The sequence below is a fragment of the Streptopelia decaocto genome (assembly GCF_964273445.1).
Source record: "Streptopelia decaocto genome assembly, chromosome: 24".
NCBI classification, from domain to species: domain Eukaryota; kingdom Metazoa; phylum Chordata; class Aves; order Columbiformes; family Columbidae; genus Streptopelia; species Streptopelia decaocto.
Genome location: NC_138679.1, coordinates 4175228 through 4196173, shown reverse-complemented (window position 1 = coordinate 4196173; position 20946 = coordinate 4175228). Strand labels below are relative to the sequence as shown.

The 20946-nt window shown below is 58.2% G+C and overlaps 3 protein-coding genes and 1 long non-coding RNA gene across 17 annotated transcripts in view; all 4 read left to right on the top strand.

Annotated features, from left to right (window-relative positions):
- LOC309449684 (killer cell lectin-like receptor subfamily B member 1B allele C) overlaps positions 1-1880 on the top strand; it is a 16844-nt gene extending 14964 nt beyond the window's left edge. For 3 of the 4 annotated variants that reach the window (XM_082071981.1, XM_082071980.1, XM_082071983.1), the window contains 4 exons: positions 200-328; positions 529-683; positions 891-1006; positions 1087-1334. In XM_082071981.1, the coding sequence (XP_081928107.1) occupies positions 200-328; positions 529-683; positions 891-1006; positions 1087-1240 (554 nt within the window). In that variant the 3' untranslated portion in view covers positions 1241-1334. Of the gene's footprint in view, positions 1-199; positions 329-528; positions 684-890; positions 1007-1086; positions 1335-1670 lie in introns of those variants that run through there. The other variant, XR_014185984.1, reaches the window with a different exon arrangement.
- The window catches only part of LOC309449691 (uncharacterized protein), a 21878-nt gene extending 6682 nt beyond the window's left edge, over positions 1-15196 (top strand). The window contains exons 2-6 of the mRNA XM_082072005.1: positions 12662-13121; positions 13360-13443; positions 13672-13850; positions 14092-14192; positions 14350-15196. Of these exons, the coding sequence (XP_081928131.1) occupies positions 12830-13121; positions 13360-13443; positions 13672-13850; positions 14092-14192; positions 14350-14464 (771 nt within the window). The 5' untranslated portion in view covers positions 12662-12829 and the 3' untranslated portion in view covers positions 14465-15196. The remainder of the gene's footprint in view (positions 1-12661; positions 13122-13359; positions 13444-13671; positions 13851-14091; positions 14193-14349) is intronic.
- Positions 2051-20946, top strand: LOC309449686 (killer cell lectin-like receptor subfamily B member 1B allele B). Of its 11 annotated transcripts, none has more exons than XM_082071991.1 (11): positions 2051-2441; positions 2680-2763; positions 2992-3170; positions 3412-3512; positions 3670-3901; positions 6266-6484; positions 7368-7463; positions 8351-8479; positions 8680-8834; positions 20127-20242; positions 20323-20946. In XM_082071991.1, exons 6-11 carry the CDS (start codon positions 6346-6348, stop codon positions 20447-20449), a joined length of 762 nt encoding a protein of 253 aa, XP_081928117.1. In that variant the 5' UTR covers positions 2051-2441; positions 2680-2763; positions 2992-3170; positions 3412-3512; positions 3670-3901; positions 6266-6345; the 3' UTR covers positions 20450-20946. The 11 variants fall into 11 exon arrangements, 6 of the variants coding, with proteins under 6 accessions (XP_081928117.1, XP_081928113.1, XP_081928116.1 ...); XM_082071990.1 differs by lacking the exons at positions 20127-20242; positions 20323-20946 and adding exons at positions 9042-9157; positions 9238-9495 and having other exon boundaries at positions 2052-2441; XM_082071992.1 differs by lacking the exons at positions 20127-20242; positions 20323-20946 and adding exons at positions 9042-9157; positions 9238-9495 and having other exon boundaries at positions 2073-2177.
- LOC309449692 lies at positions 17110-19782 on the top strand. Its single transcript, XR_014185990.1, has 3 exons — positions 17110-18070; positions 18219-19564; positions 19765-19782. It is a non-coding gene; the product is annotated as an uncharacterized lncRNA (long non-coding RNA).

Sequence of the window (20946 nt, the reverse complement as noted above, 5' to 3'; positions counted from 1 at the left end):
TGAGATGCTCAGATGGAGGCCTGGGCTGAGCTGAGACCACAGGGAGGGTGAGGGGGCTGGAGGGCTCCGAGCACCCACTTTGTGTGAGGATCCAGCCCAGACGCTTCCCTGCAGCCCGCGGGGACCAGTGCACGTAGATCTCGGTGGTATCGTGCCTGGGGAGCCCGTCCCTCTCCCCTGCTCGCTCCGTCCCTTGCAGTTCTGCACCAGCAGCCGGAGAACCCAGGAAGCTGCAAAAACGGGAGCGGGAACGCAGGAGATGGCAACAGCACCCTGGAGAAGATCCGCTCAGAGCTGCGGAAAGAGCTTTGCTTGCCAAACCTGCAAGGTAACGCCAACCACAACGCATCTCCACACTGTCTGCTTTCCCCAAACCCTGCAGCACCCCCAAACTGGAGAAGCAAGTGAAGCTCAGGCCATCCCCATGTTCCTGGGGAGCCAGCAGGACTTAAACACTTGTCCTTCTTTGGATGGGCAGGGGACAAGGTGGTTTCTTGGTGGCTGAAGATGGCACTGCCTGTCTTTCAGAGGCTGGGGGGTGCAAGATCTGCCCCGGGGGCTGGATGGCGAGTGGGACCAAGTGCTTTTGGGTTGCTGACGAGATGCGCTCGTGGAGCGAGAGCCGGAGGGACTGTGCGAGTCGGGGGGCCGAGCTGCTGATGCCGAGGGACGAGGACGAGCTGGTAAAGGGACCGATGGCATCGGGGATGTGGGACGGGTCCCGGGGCTCAGCACCCACCCCTGTGCACAAACCTCTGCGGAGCCTTGGCCGGTGTCAGTGTGGGGGACACTGGTGGGGCTCGGGGCTGCGTGGGGACAGGCTGGAGCCTGTTTTGGGATGGCGATCAGTGATACATCAGTGTCACCACCTGCCCTCTCCCCCGACACAGGATTTCCTAAACCAAATCATTGGGAAACCCAGCCGCTACTTCTGGATCGGCCTCTCCCGCCCCTCTTATGGGAAGGACTGGACTTGGCTGAATGGCTCCCGCCTGGACTGGAACCGGTGAGCGCTTGGGGTGCGATGGGTGTCGGGATGGGGGCACCCCAGGGACCCTCGTGCTGTGACACAGGATCTTCCTGCAGCCCCAGGCTCTGGCTGAGCCGTTGGTCTACAGGAAACTGTGGGGTGCTGAAGGGGAACGGGATCATGTCTCAAAGCTGCAGCTCGAGATCTTACTGGATCTGCCAGAAAGAAGCCACCCAGACCACCAGTCGTGCACAATTGACCTCGGCATGAAGCGTGCTTAACATAGAACCACAGGAATGCCTACAGATATTCATAACCTTTCCCCGAAAAGGCGGTTCTTATTAAAATGAGTTACAGGAAATAATTTCTATAGTCTCCTCTTCCTGTTGCGCTTGCACAGTGTCTCCTGGTGGTCGTGGGGTGGTCGTGGGGTGGCCGGGGTCTGGGCACGAAGGCTGCTCGTGAACTTTCTCACCTTTGGCCCAGCGTGCTGCACTGGCCGGGGTTCAGACTGCTGGGTTGTTCAGAACTGGGTTGCAGTCCGTTCTCGTTATCTCGCCCACTCAAGGATGGTCCTGGGTGTTGCAAAACTTACCTTTGCAGAGTAAGGCTCTGTTTGTTAACATAACAGGTTCCACAAAGCTCTAAGCTGGACACTTGCTGTGTGATTCACCGTTTAACTGTTCTTTCCGTCTGCCAGCGCGGCCTCTGAGAACTCCCTCTGAGGGGTTAAAAACAGGTTTCCGCCCAAAATAGCGCCTTTAAACACTCAACAGCGTCGCTCCGATTGGCTCGCTCGTCCGCCACTCCTCATTCTCACGTGCTGATTGGGCGGAGCGCTGGGGTTTTCAGCAGCTGGCACCGCCTCCATCTCTTAAGAGCGGGACAGGGGCTGTGACGGGAGCGGCCTGAGGAGCTGCTGGGCCAGGTAGGGAGCTCCGGTCGGTGGGAAGGGGGACGGTCCCAGCACAGCCTGGGCGGGGGGTGCAGGAGAGGAGGATGGGGGCCAAGGGCTGGGCCCTGTGCTCCCTGAGCCCGCTGCCCGTGTCACGGTCAGAGCAGGGACAGGGCCGGCTGCCCCTTCCTGACCCAGGTTATCATCACAGGACAGTGGATGGTACTTGAAATCAGCTGTACCAGGTTACAAAAATAAACATCCTGATCTACTGTGTTCTCATCATGTTCTCTGCACTCTCCCAGTACAAAGGTAACAGTTGTGGTCAGAAAGCTGCATCCAGGCTTGGCTGGAAATCGTTTTTGCCAGCGGAGACAAGACCTTGGGTCAAAGATTCCACTACTTACAAGGAAAGAGGTTCCCCGTCTCGTTTCCCTGTGGGACAAGGGGAGAAGAACAGGTTCTGTGACACAGATGGGAATGTGGACGAGCCCCTGGGTCCCCAGTGCGGATGGGTGTCCCGCCACCCAGAGCTGCCTGGGCAGACAGACAAAGGGACGGGCAGAGGACGTGTGGGTGAGTGCAGGGCCGCCCCTGTGGCCTGTCGGGAGGGGACAGTGTCCTGTGGCAGTGTCACCCCACAAGGACTGGGGCTGGCAAGTGTGAGGCTTCTTCCAGCTGTCTGGGGGGTGAAACAGGCTGGGGGTCCCTCCTGCCTTCCCTGGGCAGCTGGGGTGGGGGTGGCGGGGACACAGGGGCTGTGCCTGCTCTGGGACAGCAGCGTCCTCACTGCCGGTGGCTTTTCCTCCTCCAGGCGGGCGGTGCGTGCCCCGTGCAGTGTGGGTCCTGGTTCTGGTTCTGCTCCTGGGTTTGCTGGTGGCTGTTGCTGCGCTGTCAGGTGAGGGAGCAGCGGCTGCCTCCGTCCGTCCCTGGGTGCAGAGCCGTGTGTGCCGCCGGCAGCCCAGCCGGGCTGTTCCCCTGGGGTGTCTGCTCCCTGGGGTCCCTGGCAGCAAAGGGGGGATCCCCGCGGGGGGAGCCCGGGGCTGCCTCCTTCCCTGCCCCCCGGAGCCGTGTGCCCTGGTCCCTGGGGAGCGGAATCCTCTGAGCTTCTCCCTTCCCTCTGCAGCAGGAAGAGCTGGAGCGAGAGCGGCTGCGGTGCTGGGCTGTCCTGACCACTGGGTTGGGTACCGCAATGTCTGCTACTACCTGTCGAGCAGGGAGCAGGAGGGGAGCTGGGAGTGGAGCCAGGAACGGTGCTCCTCGCTCGGGGCCTCGCTGGCTGTGCTGGAGAGGGAGTGGGAAACGGTGAGTGAGGGGCGGCTGTGGGTGTGTGGGGTGCAGGGGGTGTGGGTTGGGCGCAGAGCTGCGGCAGAGCAGGACCAACCCGGCCAGCCGGGCTGGGGAGCTCCTGCAGGAGCTCTGGAGCTTGGCGGAGCAGCCGTTGGGTGGGAGCTGCTGCCGTCCCAGGGCCTGGCGTGGGGCTGGGACAGGGACTCGCTGGGGCGGCAGCAGCTCCTGACTCTGGGCTTCTCTCTTTCCTGCCCAGGAGTTTCTCTCACGCCTCAGGGGCAACATTGATTACTGGCTTGGGCTGCGGAGACGGGACGGGCGGCTGCAGTGGGTGAGCGGCAGCAGCTTCAACCACACGTGAGTCCCGTTGCGAGCCAGGGCCGTGGGGAGACCGTCCTGCGGTGGGACGTGGCTGTGGGGACTGTCCCGTGCAGGCAGCCCTTGTCCCCTCCTGCTGCCTGAGGGGACAGCCGCTCCCCCAGGGTGCCAGCGCTGTCTGTGCTTCTTGTCGCAGGTACCTGGTGTACGACCAAGGCGAGTGTGCGTTTTTGAATGGCCTTGGTGTTGTGAGTTCAAGCTGCTCACAGCTCCGGCCGTATCTCTGCAGCAAGCCCCAAGCCATCATGTGAAAGAGAGGATGGAGAAAGGACCTTCTCCATGCTGGGACCTCCACAGCTTCACCTCTTCCAGCAGCACAGCGTGACCTGGGGATGTTCTTCCCTCACTGCAGCTCTGGATTTCTCCAGGTCTCAGTAACAACTCGCTGCCCGGTCTCAAGGAGAGGGACCTGCAGGAGGGGCAGACCCCGGGGATGGTGATATCTGGCTGTGTGGATTGGGAGCCTGGGTTGCACACGGAACTGGTTTCTTTCTCCTGGGCCCACTGCAGCACTCATCTTGCTTTTCTGACAATTCCCCTGAATCTGCTTTTGCACTGTGGTGATGGAGCTCGAGGTGCTGCTGCCAGATGAGATGGGCGCAGGGAGCTCGGCCCATCTCCCCAACCCTGTGCTGGGACGTGAAGTGACCTCGTGTGGCACCTGTTACTAATATAGACCCTGTTGCTGTTTTTTTGCTATTTTTTGTAATTAAAACATGGTAAATAATCATCCTCAAAGTGCTTGTTGAAAGCCACTGTTCTCCCCATCAGCCCTTGTGTTCCTGCGTACGGGGGCTTGTGTGCCGCCCCCCCAGAAGCTGCTGCCGCAGGAGCCCCAGCAGCAGCTGAACGCAGCCGTGGGCGTTGGGGACAAACCCACCTGCTGGTGGGTGAACAGCCCTCCCTGTGTCCCCTGGAGCGGTGGCTGTGCGGGACGGCCCTTCCCAGTGCTGCCAGTCCGTCCATCCTTGGGCTTTCCAGTCGGGGCAGATTCCAGCAGGGCTGGGGATTCTGTTGGGACAGCCCAGCCCTTTTTTCTTCCTTAGGTGGGAAAACCCTATTTGTGGAGGCTTCTGCCATGGGCAGAGGTTCCTCTTTCTTCTTCCCTGTTCTTCTTCCCCATGACATTTGTTTGTTTTGTTTTTATTTCCCTTCCCATAGCACTCACATCTCTTCACTTCCTCACGACCTTTGTCCCATTCAGGCTGAGAGTCCAGCTCAAAGAGAGAGAATCCCGCACATCAGAGCCGGGTTCAGGCTGCGGTGGGTGAAAAGTGGGAGGCGTAGGATCACATCCCCCTTTTTGAGGCGCCTTTTCCCCCGGGTCAGGGTTGCTCCGGCTTTTTGGGGCTGCAGCAGCTCAATATGACCTTGATGGACGTGGCAGCTGTGACGAGCTGCCCTTCTCATCGCACCTTTTGATGCTGTGAACCGCAGCCCCCCCTTTTTCATAAGGGACACAGCACAGTCAGCTCAGGCTGTCAGCTCTGCAGCATCTCTGGGAGCTCGGCTTTTGTTGCGTTGCCTCTGTGCAGTCAGATTAGATGCAGAAAAGCCTTTAAAACCTGCAGACCTTTAAACTAAAGCGTGTGTTGCTGGTCGAGAAGCCGCAACCCTTCCTGTGTTTGATGTTTCTCGAAATTTCCTAATATATCTCCGCCTGTTTTCTCTACCTGCTCTGGTCACAATCGAGCCCCTTCCGTGTGCTCACATTGCCCAGGCTGGAAACCACTTTCCCCTAAAAAGGGATAAATACCTAATTTGGGGCTGTTTCAACAGGTCCTGACAGTTTGTTTTTTCCTCTCATTGGGGTTGAAAAATCCTCGCATGGGATTTCTTCCTCGGTGCAGAAACAGATGAGCGAATCTTCCAAAGAAACCAGTAAACGTGTCATTTCCCACCTTTATGTTTTCTATAAGTTTGGGGCTGTGTTTTCATTTCTGACCTTCCCCGCCCTTCAGTTGCTCCAGTCCCGGTTCCCAAAGGGAGCAGCTGAGTGTCTCTTGGAAATGCCTTGAAAACAAGGAACGAAGAGAAACAGCTTGATTTCCTGAGCTTTTGGGGCCATTTTCCATCTTTCCCCTCCAAGGGCTCATTTCTAACCCCTTGTTTCCAGAGTCTCCCGGGTTTTTTTGGCAAAGCAGCAAAATGGTGATGTGCTTTAAACCCAGGCTGGAAAACCAGTGAAATTACAGGGAAATTGGTAAAAGTGGCGATGCTGGGATAGGTTTGGGTGGGGAGAAGCAGCGACTGAGGCAAGAAAACACCTTTCGAGCAGCCGAAGGGAGGAGATAAGGGTGGAACGGATCTGGTTTTATTTATTTCATAAAAATCCCGATTCTCGCAATCCTGGTAGGAACATTCTGGGAGGTCGCGGATCATTCTCGCCACGACACCTTATTTCTCGTGCAAAATGACCCATTTGGACAGAGCGGAGCAAAGTCTGGAATGGCCCATTTGCCCAACTGTGGTCTTGGGTTTGTTTGCCCCTTTTTTCAATTGTTCAAGGTGTCTTGTTTGGTACCTTAGAAGAATATGGCTCAACTTTGAATAGAAAAGGCTTAATGTTGTCAGGAGCTGCTTCCGTTGATGAGACAAACACATTTTCCCTGGCTTAATTCAGCACAAACAGCATAAAGTTTCGTTTTCGGGCTGACCAGCGCATCGCATGCGGTTTCTTGCAACCTCGCTGCGCTTGCCGAGCGCTCAGAGGCTCTTACTTCTCCCCGCAGAGCTCTGGCCTGGAGAGGAACTTGTGGAGATAAACCAGAGGAGCAAAAAACCGCAGAAAAGCCGGTTTTCTCAGGGCTGGATGGGCCCCGTTGCAGCCAGAGGCACCGCTGGTGATCCTCCCGCCTCTCCCGCTATGGCCGAGGAAATTGTCTATGCTGACCTGAATATCAGGTCTGGAAGGGGCAGCAGGAAAGTGCATTCGCTTCCTCAACCTGGCAGTAAGTGCATTGCGGGTTTTTTGGGGGATATTTACTTTCTGGCTGTGGTTGTGCTGGGAGGCTCCTGCCCCCCAAGCGGGAAGGGAAGGGCCCGTGGCTGTGGTGAGTGATGGAGGATCCCGTCTGCTCTTTGGGATTCCTTCAGTAGTTTTCTCTTGAAATGGTTTTAGGGTTTATTTGAAATGGGGTCAGTGTTGCCCGAGTCCTACCAGGACCTTTGAAATGCTGCTTTTGTGCCCGCGGCCACCACGTTGTCCCCTTACACCTCCCTCCCCCTTCCTCCTGCGCCTGCTCTGCCTGCAGCGAAGGTTTAACTCCTGCTCTTTCCCCTCTGGAAGAGATCTCTGCGTGGTGACGGCATCTTCAGGCAGCTTCCCACAATGTCTTTTCTTTGCAAGAATTCCATGATTTGCACCAAACACCCCCCTTTTGAGCTCAAAGGACTCTGCCAGACCCACCACCTGATGTTAAGGTGGAGTCGGATGTTCCTCCTTTGCTGTTTGATTCCGAAGCAGATGACGAACCTTTGCTGGTCCAGGTGAGCTCTGGCTTTGGCCAGAAGCATCATCCTGCCCTCCCATCTTGGTCCACCTCTACCCTTGCCTTCTAGTGACTTTACAACATCCAGGAAATTGCCAATTCTTGCATATCTGGGTAGAACCAACACAACTTCATCACGCGCATCTTTTCCCCAGCACCAGCAGGGTCGGAGGAGGGTGGCAATGGCAAAACATGGACAACCGACCAAAGCTGTAGAACAACCAGCAGCAGCACCACAGAGGGATTTTGGGGAGGAAAGAGCCCGAATCTGCACTGCAGGTCTGGCTGGCTGGATGCGGGGCTGGGACAGGGCTTTTCTGCCAACAACTCCTTTCCCTTGCAGCATCGAGCTGTCCCCGGTGGCACCGAGCGGCTCTCTGCGCCGGCTGGACCGGGAACCTTGTCCTCGGGGTGGCCCTGGTGGCGATGGGATGCTCGTGTGAGTAGATCTGCTTGTTGGCACGGGGACAACCAAAGGACGATCCGGAGAGGGGACCATCCGAAGAGAGGGTCCCTGCTCCGGGGGTGCTGGCTCAGGTGCTTGTGTAGGAGGCAAATCTGCTTTTTATGAGCTGTGGCTTTTATCAGAATTTCATAGAGCTGGTGGGTGGAGGAGACTTGGTTATTTTGGTTGGCCAGCGAGACGAAAACCACTGGAAACTTCTCAGCTGTGGCAGGGTGAGGATTTGACACCCTGGGGCCGAGCTCAGGGTCACACACAGCCCTGTTGGAATGAGTTTTGTGCCGGGTGTGATGTTGCTGGTGGCACCTGTTGCTGCCCTGACGCACAGCAGCCCGAAGGGGTCGGAAGGTGGTGCAGAGCCCCTCACCCTTGCGCCAGGCCCCTCTGGGCTGCACAGCTGGGGCTGGCACAGCTGGGTTGTGCACTAGAGGCCATTTCCGCAGCGGTCAGAGGCTCCCGGGCTCTCTGCAGCCGGCCGGGCTGATGGCTCCGTATCTCATGCTCCATCTCGCGCAGGGTGCAGGGGCCACATCCTGTTGGCAGTGCAGAGCAGCAGCGGGTGAAGGCGGTTGCAGGCGCGGGGCTGAGCTCAGAGGTGGGGACCCCGTCCCCAAAACGGGGAGTCTGCTCTGGGCTGGGGCCCCGAGGCTGGTTCCCACCCCCATGAGATGCTCAGATGGAGGCCTGGGCTGAGCTGAGACCACAGGAAGGGTGAGGGGCCTGGAGGGCTCCGAGCACCCACTTTGTGTGAGGATCCAGCCCAGACGCTTCCCTGCAGCCCGCGGGGACCAGTGCACGTAGATCTCGGTGGTATCGTGCCTGGGGAGCCCGTCCCTCTCCCCTGCTCGCTCCGTCCCTTGCAGTTCTGCACCAGCAGCCGGAGAACCCAGAAAGCTGCAAAAACGGGAGCGGGAACGCAGGAGATGGCAACAGCACCCTGGAGAAGATCCGCTCAGAGCTGCGGAGAGAGCTTTGCTTGCCAAATCTGCAAGGTAACGCCAACCACAACGCATCTCCACACTGTCTGCTTTCCCAAAACCCTGCAGCACCCCCAAACTGGAGAAGCAAGTGAAGCTCAGGCCATCCCCATGTTCCTGGGGAGCCAGCAGCACTTAAACACTTGTCCTTCTTTGGATGGGCAGGGGACAAGGTGGCTTCTTGGTGGCTGAAGATGGCACTGCCTGTCTTTCAGAGGCTGGGGGGTGCAAGATCTGCCCCGGGGGCTGGATGGCGAGTGGGACCAAGTGCTTTTGGGTTGCTGACGAGATGCGCTCGTGGAGCGAGAGCCGGGGGGACTGTGCGAGTCGGGGGGCCGAGCTGCTGATGCTGAGGGACGAGGATGAGCTGGTAAAGGGACCGATGGCATCGGTGATGTGGGACGGGTCCCGGGGCTCAGCACCCACCCCTGTGCACAAACCTCTGCGGAGCCTTGGCCGGTGTCAGCGTGGGGGACACTGGTGGGGCTCGGGGCTGCGTGGGGACAGGCTGGAGCCTGTTTTGGGATGGCGATCAGTGACACATCAGTGTCACCACCTGTCCTCTCCCCTGACACAGGATTTCCTAAACCAAATCATTGGGAAACCCAGCAGCTACTTCTGGATCGGCCTCTTCTACCCCTCTGATGGGAAGGACTGGACTTGGCTGAACGGCTCTCACGTGGACTGGAACCGGTGAGCGCTTGGGGTGCGATGGGTGTCGGGATGGGGGCACCCCAGGGACCCTCGTGCTGTGACACAGGATCTTCCTGCAGCTTCAGGTTCTGGCTGGGCAGTTGGTCTACAGGAAACTGTGGGGTGCTGAAGGGGAACAGCATCACGTCTCAAAGCTGCAGCTCGGGATCTCACTGGATCTGCCAGAAAGAAGCCACCCAGCTCTGAGGGGGCGTGGGGGGCACAAAATGGGCCAACAGCAGGAGAGGCACCTGGGAACGGGCCAGGATCAGGCCCTCGGTGGGGGCTGCGGTCCTGGCATTGCTCAACAGATCTGCACCAATTAATTATGACGTTAATTTGGCTCCGTGTGGTGTTTCCAAGCAAGTTTGCTCACGGGGAGGGGTGGAAGGAGCATCCTGCTGTACCAGAGAAGGTTCCTCGTGCACACCCGCCCTCGTGCACACCCTCGTGCACACTGTACCCATCCCTTTCTGTCCAGGGGGGAGGATTAAGAAGAAATAAAGCAATCCAAAGGTAAACACGCGGCAGGTGAACTGCTGCGAGGCAGCGCCTGGGCCAGACCCAAGGAGCGCGAACACCCAGAGCCCAGTTTGCTGACCCGCGGAGGGGACAGGGGACATGGACATGGGGGTGGCTGCAAGTCTGAGCCACAGCTGCCGCATCAGGGTGACGGGGAGGAGATAAGAGCATCTCCCTATAGAATAAACCTCCAAAAATAGCGCAAACCTCCCAAAACGGCTTCCCCAGCTCCGAGCGAGCGGCGAAGCTCGGCGGGACTGCCCCATGTGCTGTGCGGTCTGAACTGGGTGCCTGGGGGTGGGTGGACTGGGAGCACTGGGAAGGGCCGTTTGCAGCAGCCCTGGTGTCACGCAGCCCCCTCGTTGCTCTCGCGGGGGACACGGGGAGGTTTGTTCACCCTCCAGCCAGCTCGGGTTCGTCCCCAGCAGCCCCGCGGCTGCTTTCGGCTGCTTCTGGGGGGATCAGGACTTGGGGGGCCCCCAGAGCCCCGTAACGCAGCCTTGGGTGAGGGAACACACCCTGTGGGACACTGGGACATCCCGAGCTCCTCCCGCCTGCAGCGATTCCTCCCACAATCAAAACAGGAGGTTTGTGCCAGAGAGAAGAGAAACCAGCATCTTTATCAGGTACAACCTGTTGCTTTTTCCATGCGAGGCACGGAACCTGACACACCAATGTGATGTTCACAGAGTTCACTTTATTGCCGGACCAGGCCAGCCTTATAGCAAAGCTGCCCTGTCCACACGCCTTACAACAATGTGATGGGTTGTAACTCGTGCTATACGATAACGTGATAGGCTGCATGTACTGTCCACGCGCTCTGCACGCGTGTGTCCGGCGATTGCTCACTCATCGTTACCTTCTCATGGTGCTCCTTTAGTTTCTTTTCTCTCTGGCTTCACCTCTCAGCCAGGCTGGCGACAACCCCAACCCCCGGGGTGGGGCTCTACCACTAAATCAACTCTTCCTCTCCAGCCTATAAATAGTTGTGTTTGCTGGCTTTGGCTTCTTTCCCTCTGCCAGCGCGGCCTCTGAGAACTCCCTCTGAGGGATTAAAAACAGGTTTCCGCCCAAATATCGCCTTTAGACAGGAAACAGCATCGCTCCGATTGGCTCTCTCGCCCGCCACTCCTCATTCTCACCTGCTGATTGGCCGGAGCGCTGGGGTTTCCAGCAGCTGGCACCGCCGCCATCTCTTAAGAGCGGGACAGCGGCTGTGACAGGAGCGGCCTGAGGAGCTGCTGGGGTCAGGTGGGGAGCTCCGGTCGGTGGGAAGGGGGACGGTCCCAGCACAGCCTGGGCGGGGGGTGCAGGAGAGGAGGGTTGGGGGCCAAGGGCCGGGCCCTGAGCTCCCTGATTCCTGTTGGTGCTGCCGGGGCTCTGCAGAGGGGTTGGTGCTGAAGGGGCCTGGCTGGTTGCTCTCCCCATGTTCCTCCATTTCCCACCTTTCTCTGGTGCTGGGGTGGGGAGGGGCTGCTTGTGGCTTCCCCTGTCCCCTCTGCAGGAGTTGGTGTGTGCAGGCTGAGAGGACAGAGTCACTTTCCCAGAAGCTGGGTCTGATTTCGGTTTCCATTTGCTTACTCAAACTGTTTCCTGCTTGCTCTCACTGTTCTGTTTGCTCTCACAAACATCCTTTTCCTCCAGCTCCTTTCCAGCCGCTCTTCCTCAGCTGCAGCGTTCATGGGGTTGTTGTGACCCAAGTGCAGGACCCAGCACTTGGCCTTGTTGAACCTCAGACAATTGGCCTCAGCCCATCGATCCAGATCCCTCTGTAGAGCCTCCTGCCCTCCAGCAGATCAGCACTGCAGCCAACTTGGTGTCCCCTCTGACCTCACTGAGGGTGCACTCGATCCCCTCATCCAGATCACTGATACAGAGATTAAACAGAACTGGCCCCAATACTGAGCCCTGTGGACACCACTCGTGACCGGCCACCAGCTGGATTTGGCTCCATTCACCACAGCTCTTTGGGCCCGGCTCTCCAGCCAGTTCTTTACCCATTGCAGATACACCGTCCAGGCCATGAGCTGCAGCTTCTCCAGGAGATGCTGTGGGATATGGTGTGAAAGGCTTTACTGAAGTCTTGGTTGTCTTGTATGTGCTGAGTGAAGCCACTTAGGGCAATCTGCTCCAAGATCTTCCCTGGCACCGAGGTCAGACTGACAGGCCTGTAATTCCCCGGATCCTCCTTCTGACTCTTGTTGTTGTTGGGTGTCACATTTGCCAACTGCCACTGAACTAGGACCTCCCCAGTTAGCCAGGACTGTGGTAAAAGTGGCTTGGTGAGCACCTGCGCCAGCTCCCTCAGAACCCTCAGGTGGATCCGATCTGACTCCAGAGATTTGTGTGTCCATTTCCCCTTGGGTTATTTGGAGCTGCTTGCACAAGCCCACGGGAGCAGCTCTGGGTTACTCGTCCTGTCCTCTTGGGCAAGGGGAGCCTGTTTTGCAGTTTGCTGGTGTTGGCATTTTCATGGGCAGGACAGTGAGCTTGGGCTTCAGCAGCTGAAGTGAGTGTTGGTTTCTGTTCTGATATATGAGCCCAGGGCTATGTCAGATAAGTGGGGAAAAGTAGAAGTTGCAGGCCTGTATTAGTTCCTTGCAGACCTGCCTTACTCCCTGCCCTGACTTCAGTCTTTCTCCTAATCACCCCATGAGCAGCTTTGCTCAGGCCCCTTTCCTGCCATCACCCCCAGGATAACTGAGCTTCCAGTCCCTTGTTGACTCCAAAGGCTCAAAGTCTCACCCCAGCTTGGGGTGCTGGGGCTGGTGGTGTGATGAGCAGAGGAGGGCTCAGCAGATGTGTTGGGGGGACCCTGGACCCCCTGTTCCCATGGCCGGGCCCCTGCTGGTGGTGGAGTGGGGGATGAGCGATGGGAAGGGGGTGTTCCCAGCACAGCCTGGGCAGGGGGGTGCAGGGTGGGAAGGGTTGGGGGCCAAGGGCTGGGCCCTGAGCTCACTGTCTCTCTGTTTGTGTCCCCAGGTGCTGGCAACTGGCTCCAGTGTCACCCTTAGAGCAGGGACAGGGGAGGTTTGTGCTGACAGCACCTTGCTGAGCCTGGTTATCATCACAGGACAGTGGCTGATACTTGAAATCAGCTGTGCCAGCTGTCTGGTAACAGAAATAAACATCCTGATCTACTGTGTTCTCATGTTCTCTGCACTATCCCAGTACGAAGGTAACAGTTGTGGTCAGAAAACTACATCTGGGCCTGGCTGGAAATCGTTTTTACCCCTGAAGATAATGCATTGGGTCGAAGATTCCACTACTTACAAGGAAGGAGGTTCCCCGTGTTGTTTGCCTGTGGGACAAGGGGAGAAGAACAGCTTCTGTGACACAGATGGGAATGTGGACGAGCCCCTGGGTCCCCAGCGCGGATGGGTGTCCCGCCACCCAGAGCTGCCTGGGCAGACGGACAAAGGGACGGGCAGAGGACGTGTGGGTGAGTGCAGGGCCGCCCCTGTGGCCTGTCGGGGGGGGACAGTGTCCTGTGGCAGTGTCACCCCACAAGGACTGGGGCTGGCAAGTGTGAGGCTTCTTCCAGCTGTCTGGGGGGTGAAACAGGCTGGGGGTCCCTCCTGCCTTCCCTGGGCAGCTGGGGTGGGGGTGGCGGGGACACAGGGGCTGTGCCTGCTCTGGGACAGCAGCGTCCTCACTGCCGGTGGCTTTTCCTCCTCCAGGCGGGCGGTGCGTGCGCCGTGCAGTGTGGGTCCTGGTTCTGGTTCTGCTCCTGGGTTTGCTGGTGGCTGTTGCTGCGCTGTCAGGTGAGGGAGCAGCGGCTGCCTCCGTCCGTCCCTGGGTGCAGAGCCGTGTGTGCCGCCGGCAGCCCAGCCGGGCTGTTCCCCTGGGGTGTCTGCTCCCTGGGGTCCCTGGCAGCAAAGGGGGGATCCCCGCGGGGGGAGCCCGGGGCTGCCTCCTTCCCTGCCCCCCGGAGCCGTGTGCCCTGGTCCCTGGGGAGCAGAATCCTCTGAGCTTCTCCCTTCCCTCTGCAGCAGGAAGAGCTGGAGCGAGAGCGGCTGCGGCGCTGGGCTGTCCTGACGACTGGGTTGGGTACCGCAATGTCTGCTACTACCTGTCGAGCAGGGAGCAGGAGGGGAACTGGGAGTGGGGCCAGGAACGGTGCTCCTCGCTCGGGACCTCGCTGGCTGTGTTGGAGAGGGAGTGGGAAACGGTGAGTGAGGGGCGGCTGTGGGTGTGTGGGGTGCAGGGGGTGTGGGTTGGGCGCAGAGCTGCGGCAGAGCAGGACCAACCCGGCCAGCCGGGCTGGGGAGCTCCTGCAGGAGCTCTGGAGCTTGGCGGAGCAGCCGTTGGGTGGGAGCTGCTGCCGTCCCAGGGCCTGGCGTGGGGCTGGGACAGGGACTCGCTGGGGCGGCAGCAGCTCCTGACTCTGGGCTTCTCTCTTTCCTGCCCAGGAGTTTCTCTCACGCCTCAGGGGCAACATTGATTACTGGCTTGGGCTGCGGAGACGGGACGGGCGGCTGCAGTGGGTGAACGGCAGCAGCTTCAACCACACGTGAGTCCCGTTGCGAGCCAGGGCCGTGGGGAGACCGTCCTGCGGTGGGACGTGGCTGTGGGGACTGTCCCGTGCAGGCAGCCCTTGTCCCCTCCTGCTGCCTGAGGGGACAGCCGCTCCCCCAGGGTGCCAGCGCTGTCTGTGCTTCTTGTCGCAGGTACCTGGTGTACGACCAAGGCGAGTGTGCGTTTTTGAATGGCCTTGGTGTTGTGATTTCAAGCTGCTCACGGCTCCGGCCATATCTCTGCAGCAAGCCCCAAGCCATCATGTGAAAGAGGGTGTGCAGAAAGAACCTTCTCCATGCTGGGACCTCCACAGCTTCACCTCTTCCAGCAGCACAGCGTGACCTGGGGATGTTCTTCCCTCAGCTGCAGCTCTGGATTTCTCCAGGTCTCAGTAACAACTCGCTGCCCGGTCTCAAGGAGAGGGACCTGCAGGAGGGGCAGACCCCGGGGATGGTGATATCTGGCTGTGTGGATTGGGAGCCTGGGTTGCACATGGAACTGGTTTCTTTCTCCTGGGCCCACTGCAGCACTCGTCTTGCTTTTCTGACAATTCCCCTGAATCTGCTTTTGCCCTGTGGTGATGGAGCTCGAGGTGCTGCTGCCAGATGAGATGGGCGCAGGGAGCTCGGCCCATCTCCCCAACCCTGTGCTGGGACGTGAAGTGAGCTCCTGTGGCACCTGTTACTGATCCAGACCCTGTTGCTGTTTTTTTGCTATTTTTTGTAATTAAAACATGGTAAATAATCACGTGTGTCCCTTCTGTTCCTCAAAGTGCTTGTTGAAAGCCACTGTTCTCCCCATCAGCCCTTGTGTTCCTGCGTACGGGGGCTTGTGTGCCGCCCCCCCAGAAGCTGCTGCCGCAGGAGCCCCAGCAGCAGCTGAACGCAGCCGTGGGCGTTGGGGACAAACCCACCTGCTGGTGGGTGAACAGCCCTCCCTGCGTCCCCTGGAGCGGTGGCTGTGCGGGACGGCCCTTCCCAGTGCTCCCAGTCCGTCCATCCTTGGGCTTTCCAGTCGGGGCAGATTCCAGCAGGGCTGGGGATGCTGTTGGGACAGTCTCAGCCCTTTTTTCTTCCTTAGGTGGGAAAACCCTATTTGTGGAGGCTTCTGCCATGGGCAGAGGTTCCTCTCTCTTATTTTTCTTCCCCATGACATTTGTTTGTTTTGTCTTTATTTCCCTTCCCGTAGCACTCACATCTCTTCACTTCCTCACGACCTTTGTCTCTTTCAGGCTGAGAGTCCAGCTCAAAGAGAGAGAATCCCGCACATCAGAGCCGGGTTCAGGCTGCGGTGGGTGAAAAGTGGGAGGCGTAGGATCACATCCCCCTTTTTGAGGCGCCTTTTCCCCCGGGTCAGGGTTGCTCTGGCTTTTTGGGGCTGCAGCAGCTCAATATGACCTTGATGGACGTGGCAGCTGTGACGAGCTGCCCTTCTCATCGCACCTTTTGATGCTGTGAACCACAGCCCCCCCTTTTTCATAAGGGACACAGCACAGTCAGCTCAGGCTGTCAGCTCTGCAGCATCTCTGGGAGCTCGGCTTTTGTTGCGTTGCCTCTGTGCAGTCAGATTAGATGCAGAAAAGCCTTTAAAACCTGCAGACCTTTAAACTAAAGTGTGTGTTGCTGGTCGAGAAGCCGCAACCCTTCCTGTGTTTGATGTTTCTCAAATAAAATTTCCTAAGATATCTCCGCAGAGTTTTCTCTACCTGCTCTGGTCGCAATCGAGCCCCTTCCGTGTGCTCACATTGCCCAGGCTGGAAACCACTTTCCCCTAAAAAGGGCTAAATAGCTAATTTGGGGCTGTTTCAATAGGTCCTGACAGTTTGTTTTTTCCTCTCATTGGGGTTGAAAAATCCTCGCATGGGATTTCTTCCTCGGTGCAGAAAAAGATGAGCGAATCTTCCAAAGAAACCAGTAAACGTGTCATTTCCCACCTTTATATTTTCTATAAGTTTGGGGCTGTGTTTTCATTTCTGACCTTCCCCGCCCTTCAGTTGCTCCAGTCCCGGTTCCCAAAGGGAGCAGCTGAGTGTCTCTTGGAAATGCCTTGAAAACAAGGAACGAAGAGAAACAGCTTGATTTCTTGAGCTTTTTGGGCCATTTTCCATCTTTCCCCTCCAAGGGCTCATTTCTAACCCCTTGTTTCCAGCGGCGATGCTGGGATGGGTTTGGGTGGGCAGAAGCAGTGACCGAGGCAAGAAAACACCTTTCGAGCAGCCGAAGGGAGGAGATAAGGGTGGAATGGATCTGGTTTTACTCCATTTCATAAAAATCCCAATTCTTGCAATCCTGGTAGGAACATTCTGGGAGATTGCGGATCATTCTCGCCACGACACCTTATTTCTCGTGCAAAATGACCCATTTGGACAGAGCGGAGCAAAGTCTGGAACGGCCCATTTGCCCAACTGTGGATCTTGGGATCTTGTTTGCCCCTTTTTTCAATTATTCAAGGTGTCTTGTTTGGTACCTTAGAAGAATATGGCTCAACTTTGAATAGAAAAGGCTTAACGTTGTCAGGAGCTGCTTCCGTTGATGAGACAAACACATTTTACCTGGCTTAATTCAGCACAAAGGGCGTGAAGTTTCGTTTTCGGGCTGACCAGCGCATCGCATGCGCTTTCTTGCACCCTCGCTGCGCTTGCCGAGCGCTCAGAGGCTCTTACTTCTCCCCGCAGAGCTCTGGCCTGGAGAGGAACTTGTGGAGATGAACCAGAGGAGCGAAAAACCGCAGAAAAGCCGGTTTTCTCCGGGCTGGATGGGCCCCGTTGGAGCCAGAGGCACCGCTGGTGATCCTCCCGCCTCTCCCGCTATGGCCGAGGAAATTGTCTATGCTGACCTGAATATCAGGTCTGGAAGGGGCAGCAGGAAAGTGCATTCGCTTCCTCAACCTGGCAGTAAGTGCACTGAGGGGTTTTTGGGGGATATTTACTTTCTGGCTGTGGTTGTGCTGGGAGGCTCCTGCCCCCCAAGCGGGAAGGGAAGGGCCCGTGGCTGTGGTGAGTGATGGAGGATCCCGTCTGCTCTTTGGGATTCCTTCAGTAGTTTTCTCTTGAAATGGTTTTAGGGTTTATTTGAAATGGGGTCAGTGTTGCCCGAGTCCTACCAGGACCTTTGAAATGCTGCTTTTCTGCCCGCGGCCACCACGTTGTCCCCTTACACCTCCCTCCCCCTTCCTCCTGCGCCTGCTCTGCCTGCAGCGAAGGTTTAACTCCTGCTCTTTCCCCTCTGGAAGAGATCTCTGCGTGGTGACGGCATCTTCAGGCAGCTTCCCACAATGTCTTTTCTTTGCAAGAATTCCATGATTTGCACCAAACACCCCCCTTTTGAGCTCAAAGGACTCTGCCAGACCCACCACCTGATGTTAAGGTGGAGTCGGATGTTCCTCCTTTGCTGTTTGATTCCGAAGCAGATGCCGAACCTTTGCTGGTCCAGGTGAGCTCTGGCTTTGGCCAGAAGCATCATCCTGCCCTCCCATCTTGGTCCACCTCTACCCTTGGCTTCTAGTGACTTTACAACATCCAGGAAATTGCCAATTCTTGCATATCTGGGTAGAACCAACACAACTTCATCACGCGCATCTTTTCCCCAGTGCCAGCAGGGTCGGGAGGAGGGTGGCAATGACAAAACATGGACAACCGACCAAAGCTGTAGAACAACCAGCAGCAGCACCACAGAGGGATTTTGGGGAGGAAAGAGCCCGAATCTGCGCTGCAGGTCTGGCTGGCTGGATGCGGGGCTGGGACAGGGCTTTTCTGCCAACAACTCCTTTCCCTTGCAGCATCGAGCTGTCCCCGGTGGCACCGAGCGGCTCTCTGCGCCGGCTGGACCGGGAACCTCGTCCTCGGGGTGGCCCTGGTGGCGATGGGATGCTCGTGTGAGTAGATCTGCTTGTTGGCACGGGGACAACCAAAGGACAATCCGGAGAGGGGACCATCCGAAGAGAGGGTCCCTGCTCCGGGGGTGCTGGCTCAGGTGCTTGTGTAGGAGGCAAATCTGCTTTTTATGACCTTGGCTTTTATCAGAATTTCATAGAGCTGGTGGGTGGAGGAGACTTGGTTATTTTGGTTGGCCAGCGAGACGAAAACCACTGGAAACTTCTCAGCTGTGGCAGGGTGAGGATTTGACACCCTGTGGCCGAGCTCAGGGTCACACGCGGCCCTGTTGGAATGAGTTTTGTGCCGGGTGTGATGTTGCTGGTGGCACCTGTTGCTGCCCTGACCCACGGCACCCCCGAAGCACAGCAAGCAGCTGGAACGGAGTCTCAAATGTCTGGTGGATCTTGGTGAGGAGATCCTTCTCCAAAGGGGAAGGGGATCCAATGGATCTTGTGCTGGGAAGGGTCTCAGGTGTGGATTTGAACTTTGGGGATGGATCTGCCAAGCGTTTGGCACACGGGTATGGAGGGAAGAGCAAAGGGATGAGGCTCAGCACCCTTCGTGGCTCCGAGAGCTGCAGAACGCAGGTGATGCTCTGAGGATGCGGGAGCGATTTGGGTACCAGCTCTGAGCCGGTGGCTTTGTAGGGATCTGCTGTCCCTGCTGGGGGGTGGAACTGGGACCAGCAACGACTGGTGGTCTGATGCAACGTCTGACCAGCAACGGCTGATGGTTTGAATTTGTGTGGGCTCAGAACTGGAGAGAAACCCCAAAATGCATCTCCTGGAAGCCTTTTGTGCGCACTGCAGCTGTCTGTGATTGCGCTGTGCTGCGAGGGGTAGTCGGAAGGTGGTGCAGAGCCCCTCACCCTTGCGCCAGGCCCCTCTGGGCTGCACAGCTGGGGCTGGCACAGCTGGTTTGTGCACTAGAGGCCATTTCCGCAGCGGTCAGAGGCTCCCGGGCTCTCTGCAGCCATCCGGGCTGATGGCTCCGTATCTCATGCTCCATCTCGCGCAGGGTGCAGGGGCCACATCCTGTTGGCAGCGCAGAGCAGCAGCGGGGGAAGGCGGTTGCAGGCGCGGGGCTGAGCTCAGAGGTGGGGACCCCGTCCCCAAAACGGGGAGTCTGCTCTGGGCTGGGGCCCCGAGGCTGGTTCCCACCCCCATGAGATGCTCAGATGGAGGCCTGGGCTGAGCTGAGACCACAGGAAGGGTGAGGGGGCTGGAGGGCTCCGAGCACCCACTTTGTGTGAGGATCCAGCCCAGACGCTTCCCTGCAGCCCGCGGGGACCAGTGCACGTAGATCTCGGTGGTATCGTGCCTGGGGAGCCCGTCCCTCTCCCCTGCTCGCTCCGTCCCTTGCAGTTCTGCACCAGCAGCCGGAGAACCCAGGAAGCTGCAAAAACGGGAGCGGGAACGCAGGAGATGGCAACAGCACCCTGGAGAAGATCCGCTCAGAGCTGCGGAAAGAGCTTTGCTTGCCAAATCTGCAAGGTAACGCCAACCACAATGCATCTCCACACTGTCTGCTTTCCCAAAACCCTGCAGCACCCCCAAACTGGAGAAGCAAGTGAAGCTCAGGCCATCCCCGTGTTCCTGGGGAGCCAGCAGGACTTAAACACTTGTCCTTCTTTGGATGGGCAGGGGACAAGGTGGCTTCTTGGTGGCTGAAGATGGCACTGCCTGTCTTTCAGAGGCTGGGGGGTGCAAGATCTGCCCCAAGGGCTGGATGGCGAATGGGACCAAGTGCTTTTGGGTTGCTGACGGGATGCGCTCGTGGAACGAGAGCCGGGGGGACTGTGCGAGTCGGGGGGCCGAGCTGCTGATGCTGAGGGACGAGGACGAGCTGGTAAAGGGACCGATGGCATCGGGGATGTGGGACGGGTGCCGGGGCTCAGCACCCACCCCTGTGCACAAACCTCTGCGGAGCCTTGGCCGGTGTCAGCGTGGGGGACACTGGTGGGGCTCGGGGCTGCGTGGGGACAGGCTGGAGCCTGTTTTGGGATGGCGATCAGTGACACATCAGTGTCACCACCTGCCCTCTCCCCCGACACAGGATTTCCTAAACAAAATCATTGGGAAACCCAACTGCTACTTCTGGATCGGCCTCTCCTACCCCTCTGATGGGAAGGACTGGACTTGGCTGAATGGCTCCCACGTGGACTGGAACCGGTGAGCGCTTGGGGTGCGATGGGTGTCGGGATGGGGGCACCCCAGGGACCCTCGTGCTGTGACACAGGATCTTCCTGCAGCCCCAGGCTCTGGCTGAGCAGTCCGTCTGGAGGAAGCTGTGGGGCGCTGAAGGGGAACATCATCATGTCTCAAAGATGCAGCTTGGGATCTCCCTGGATCTGCCAGAAAGAAGCCACCCAGCTCTGAGGGGGCAGGAGGGGCACAAAATGGGCCAACAGCAGGAGAGGCACCTGGGAACGGGCCAGGATCAGGCCCTCGGTGGGGGCTGCGGTCCTGGCATTGCTCAGCAGATCTGCACCAATTAATTATGACGTTAATTTGGCTCCGTGTGGTGTTTCCAAGCAAGTTTGCTCATGGGGAGGGGTGGAAGGAGCATCCTGCTGTACCAGAGAAGCCTCCTCGTGCACACCCGCCCTCGTGCACACCCGCCCTCGTGCACACCCTCATGCACACTGTACCCATCCCTTTCTGTCCAGGGGGGAGGATTAAGAAGAAATAAAGCAATCCAAAGGTAAACACGCGGCAGGTGAACTGCTGCGAGGCAGCGCCTGGGCCAGACCCAAGGAGCGCGAACACCCAGAGCCCAGTTTGCTGACCCGCGGAGGGGACAGGGGACATGGACATGGGGGTGGCTGCAAGTCTGAGCCACAGCTGCCACATCGGGGTGACGGGGAGGAGATAAG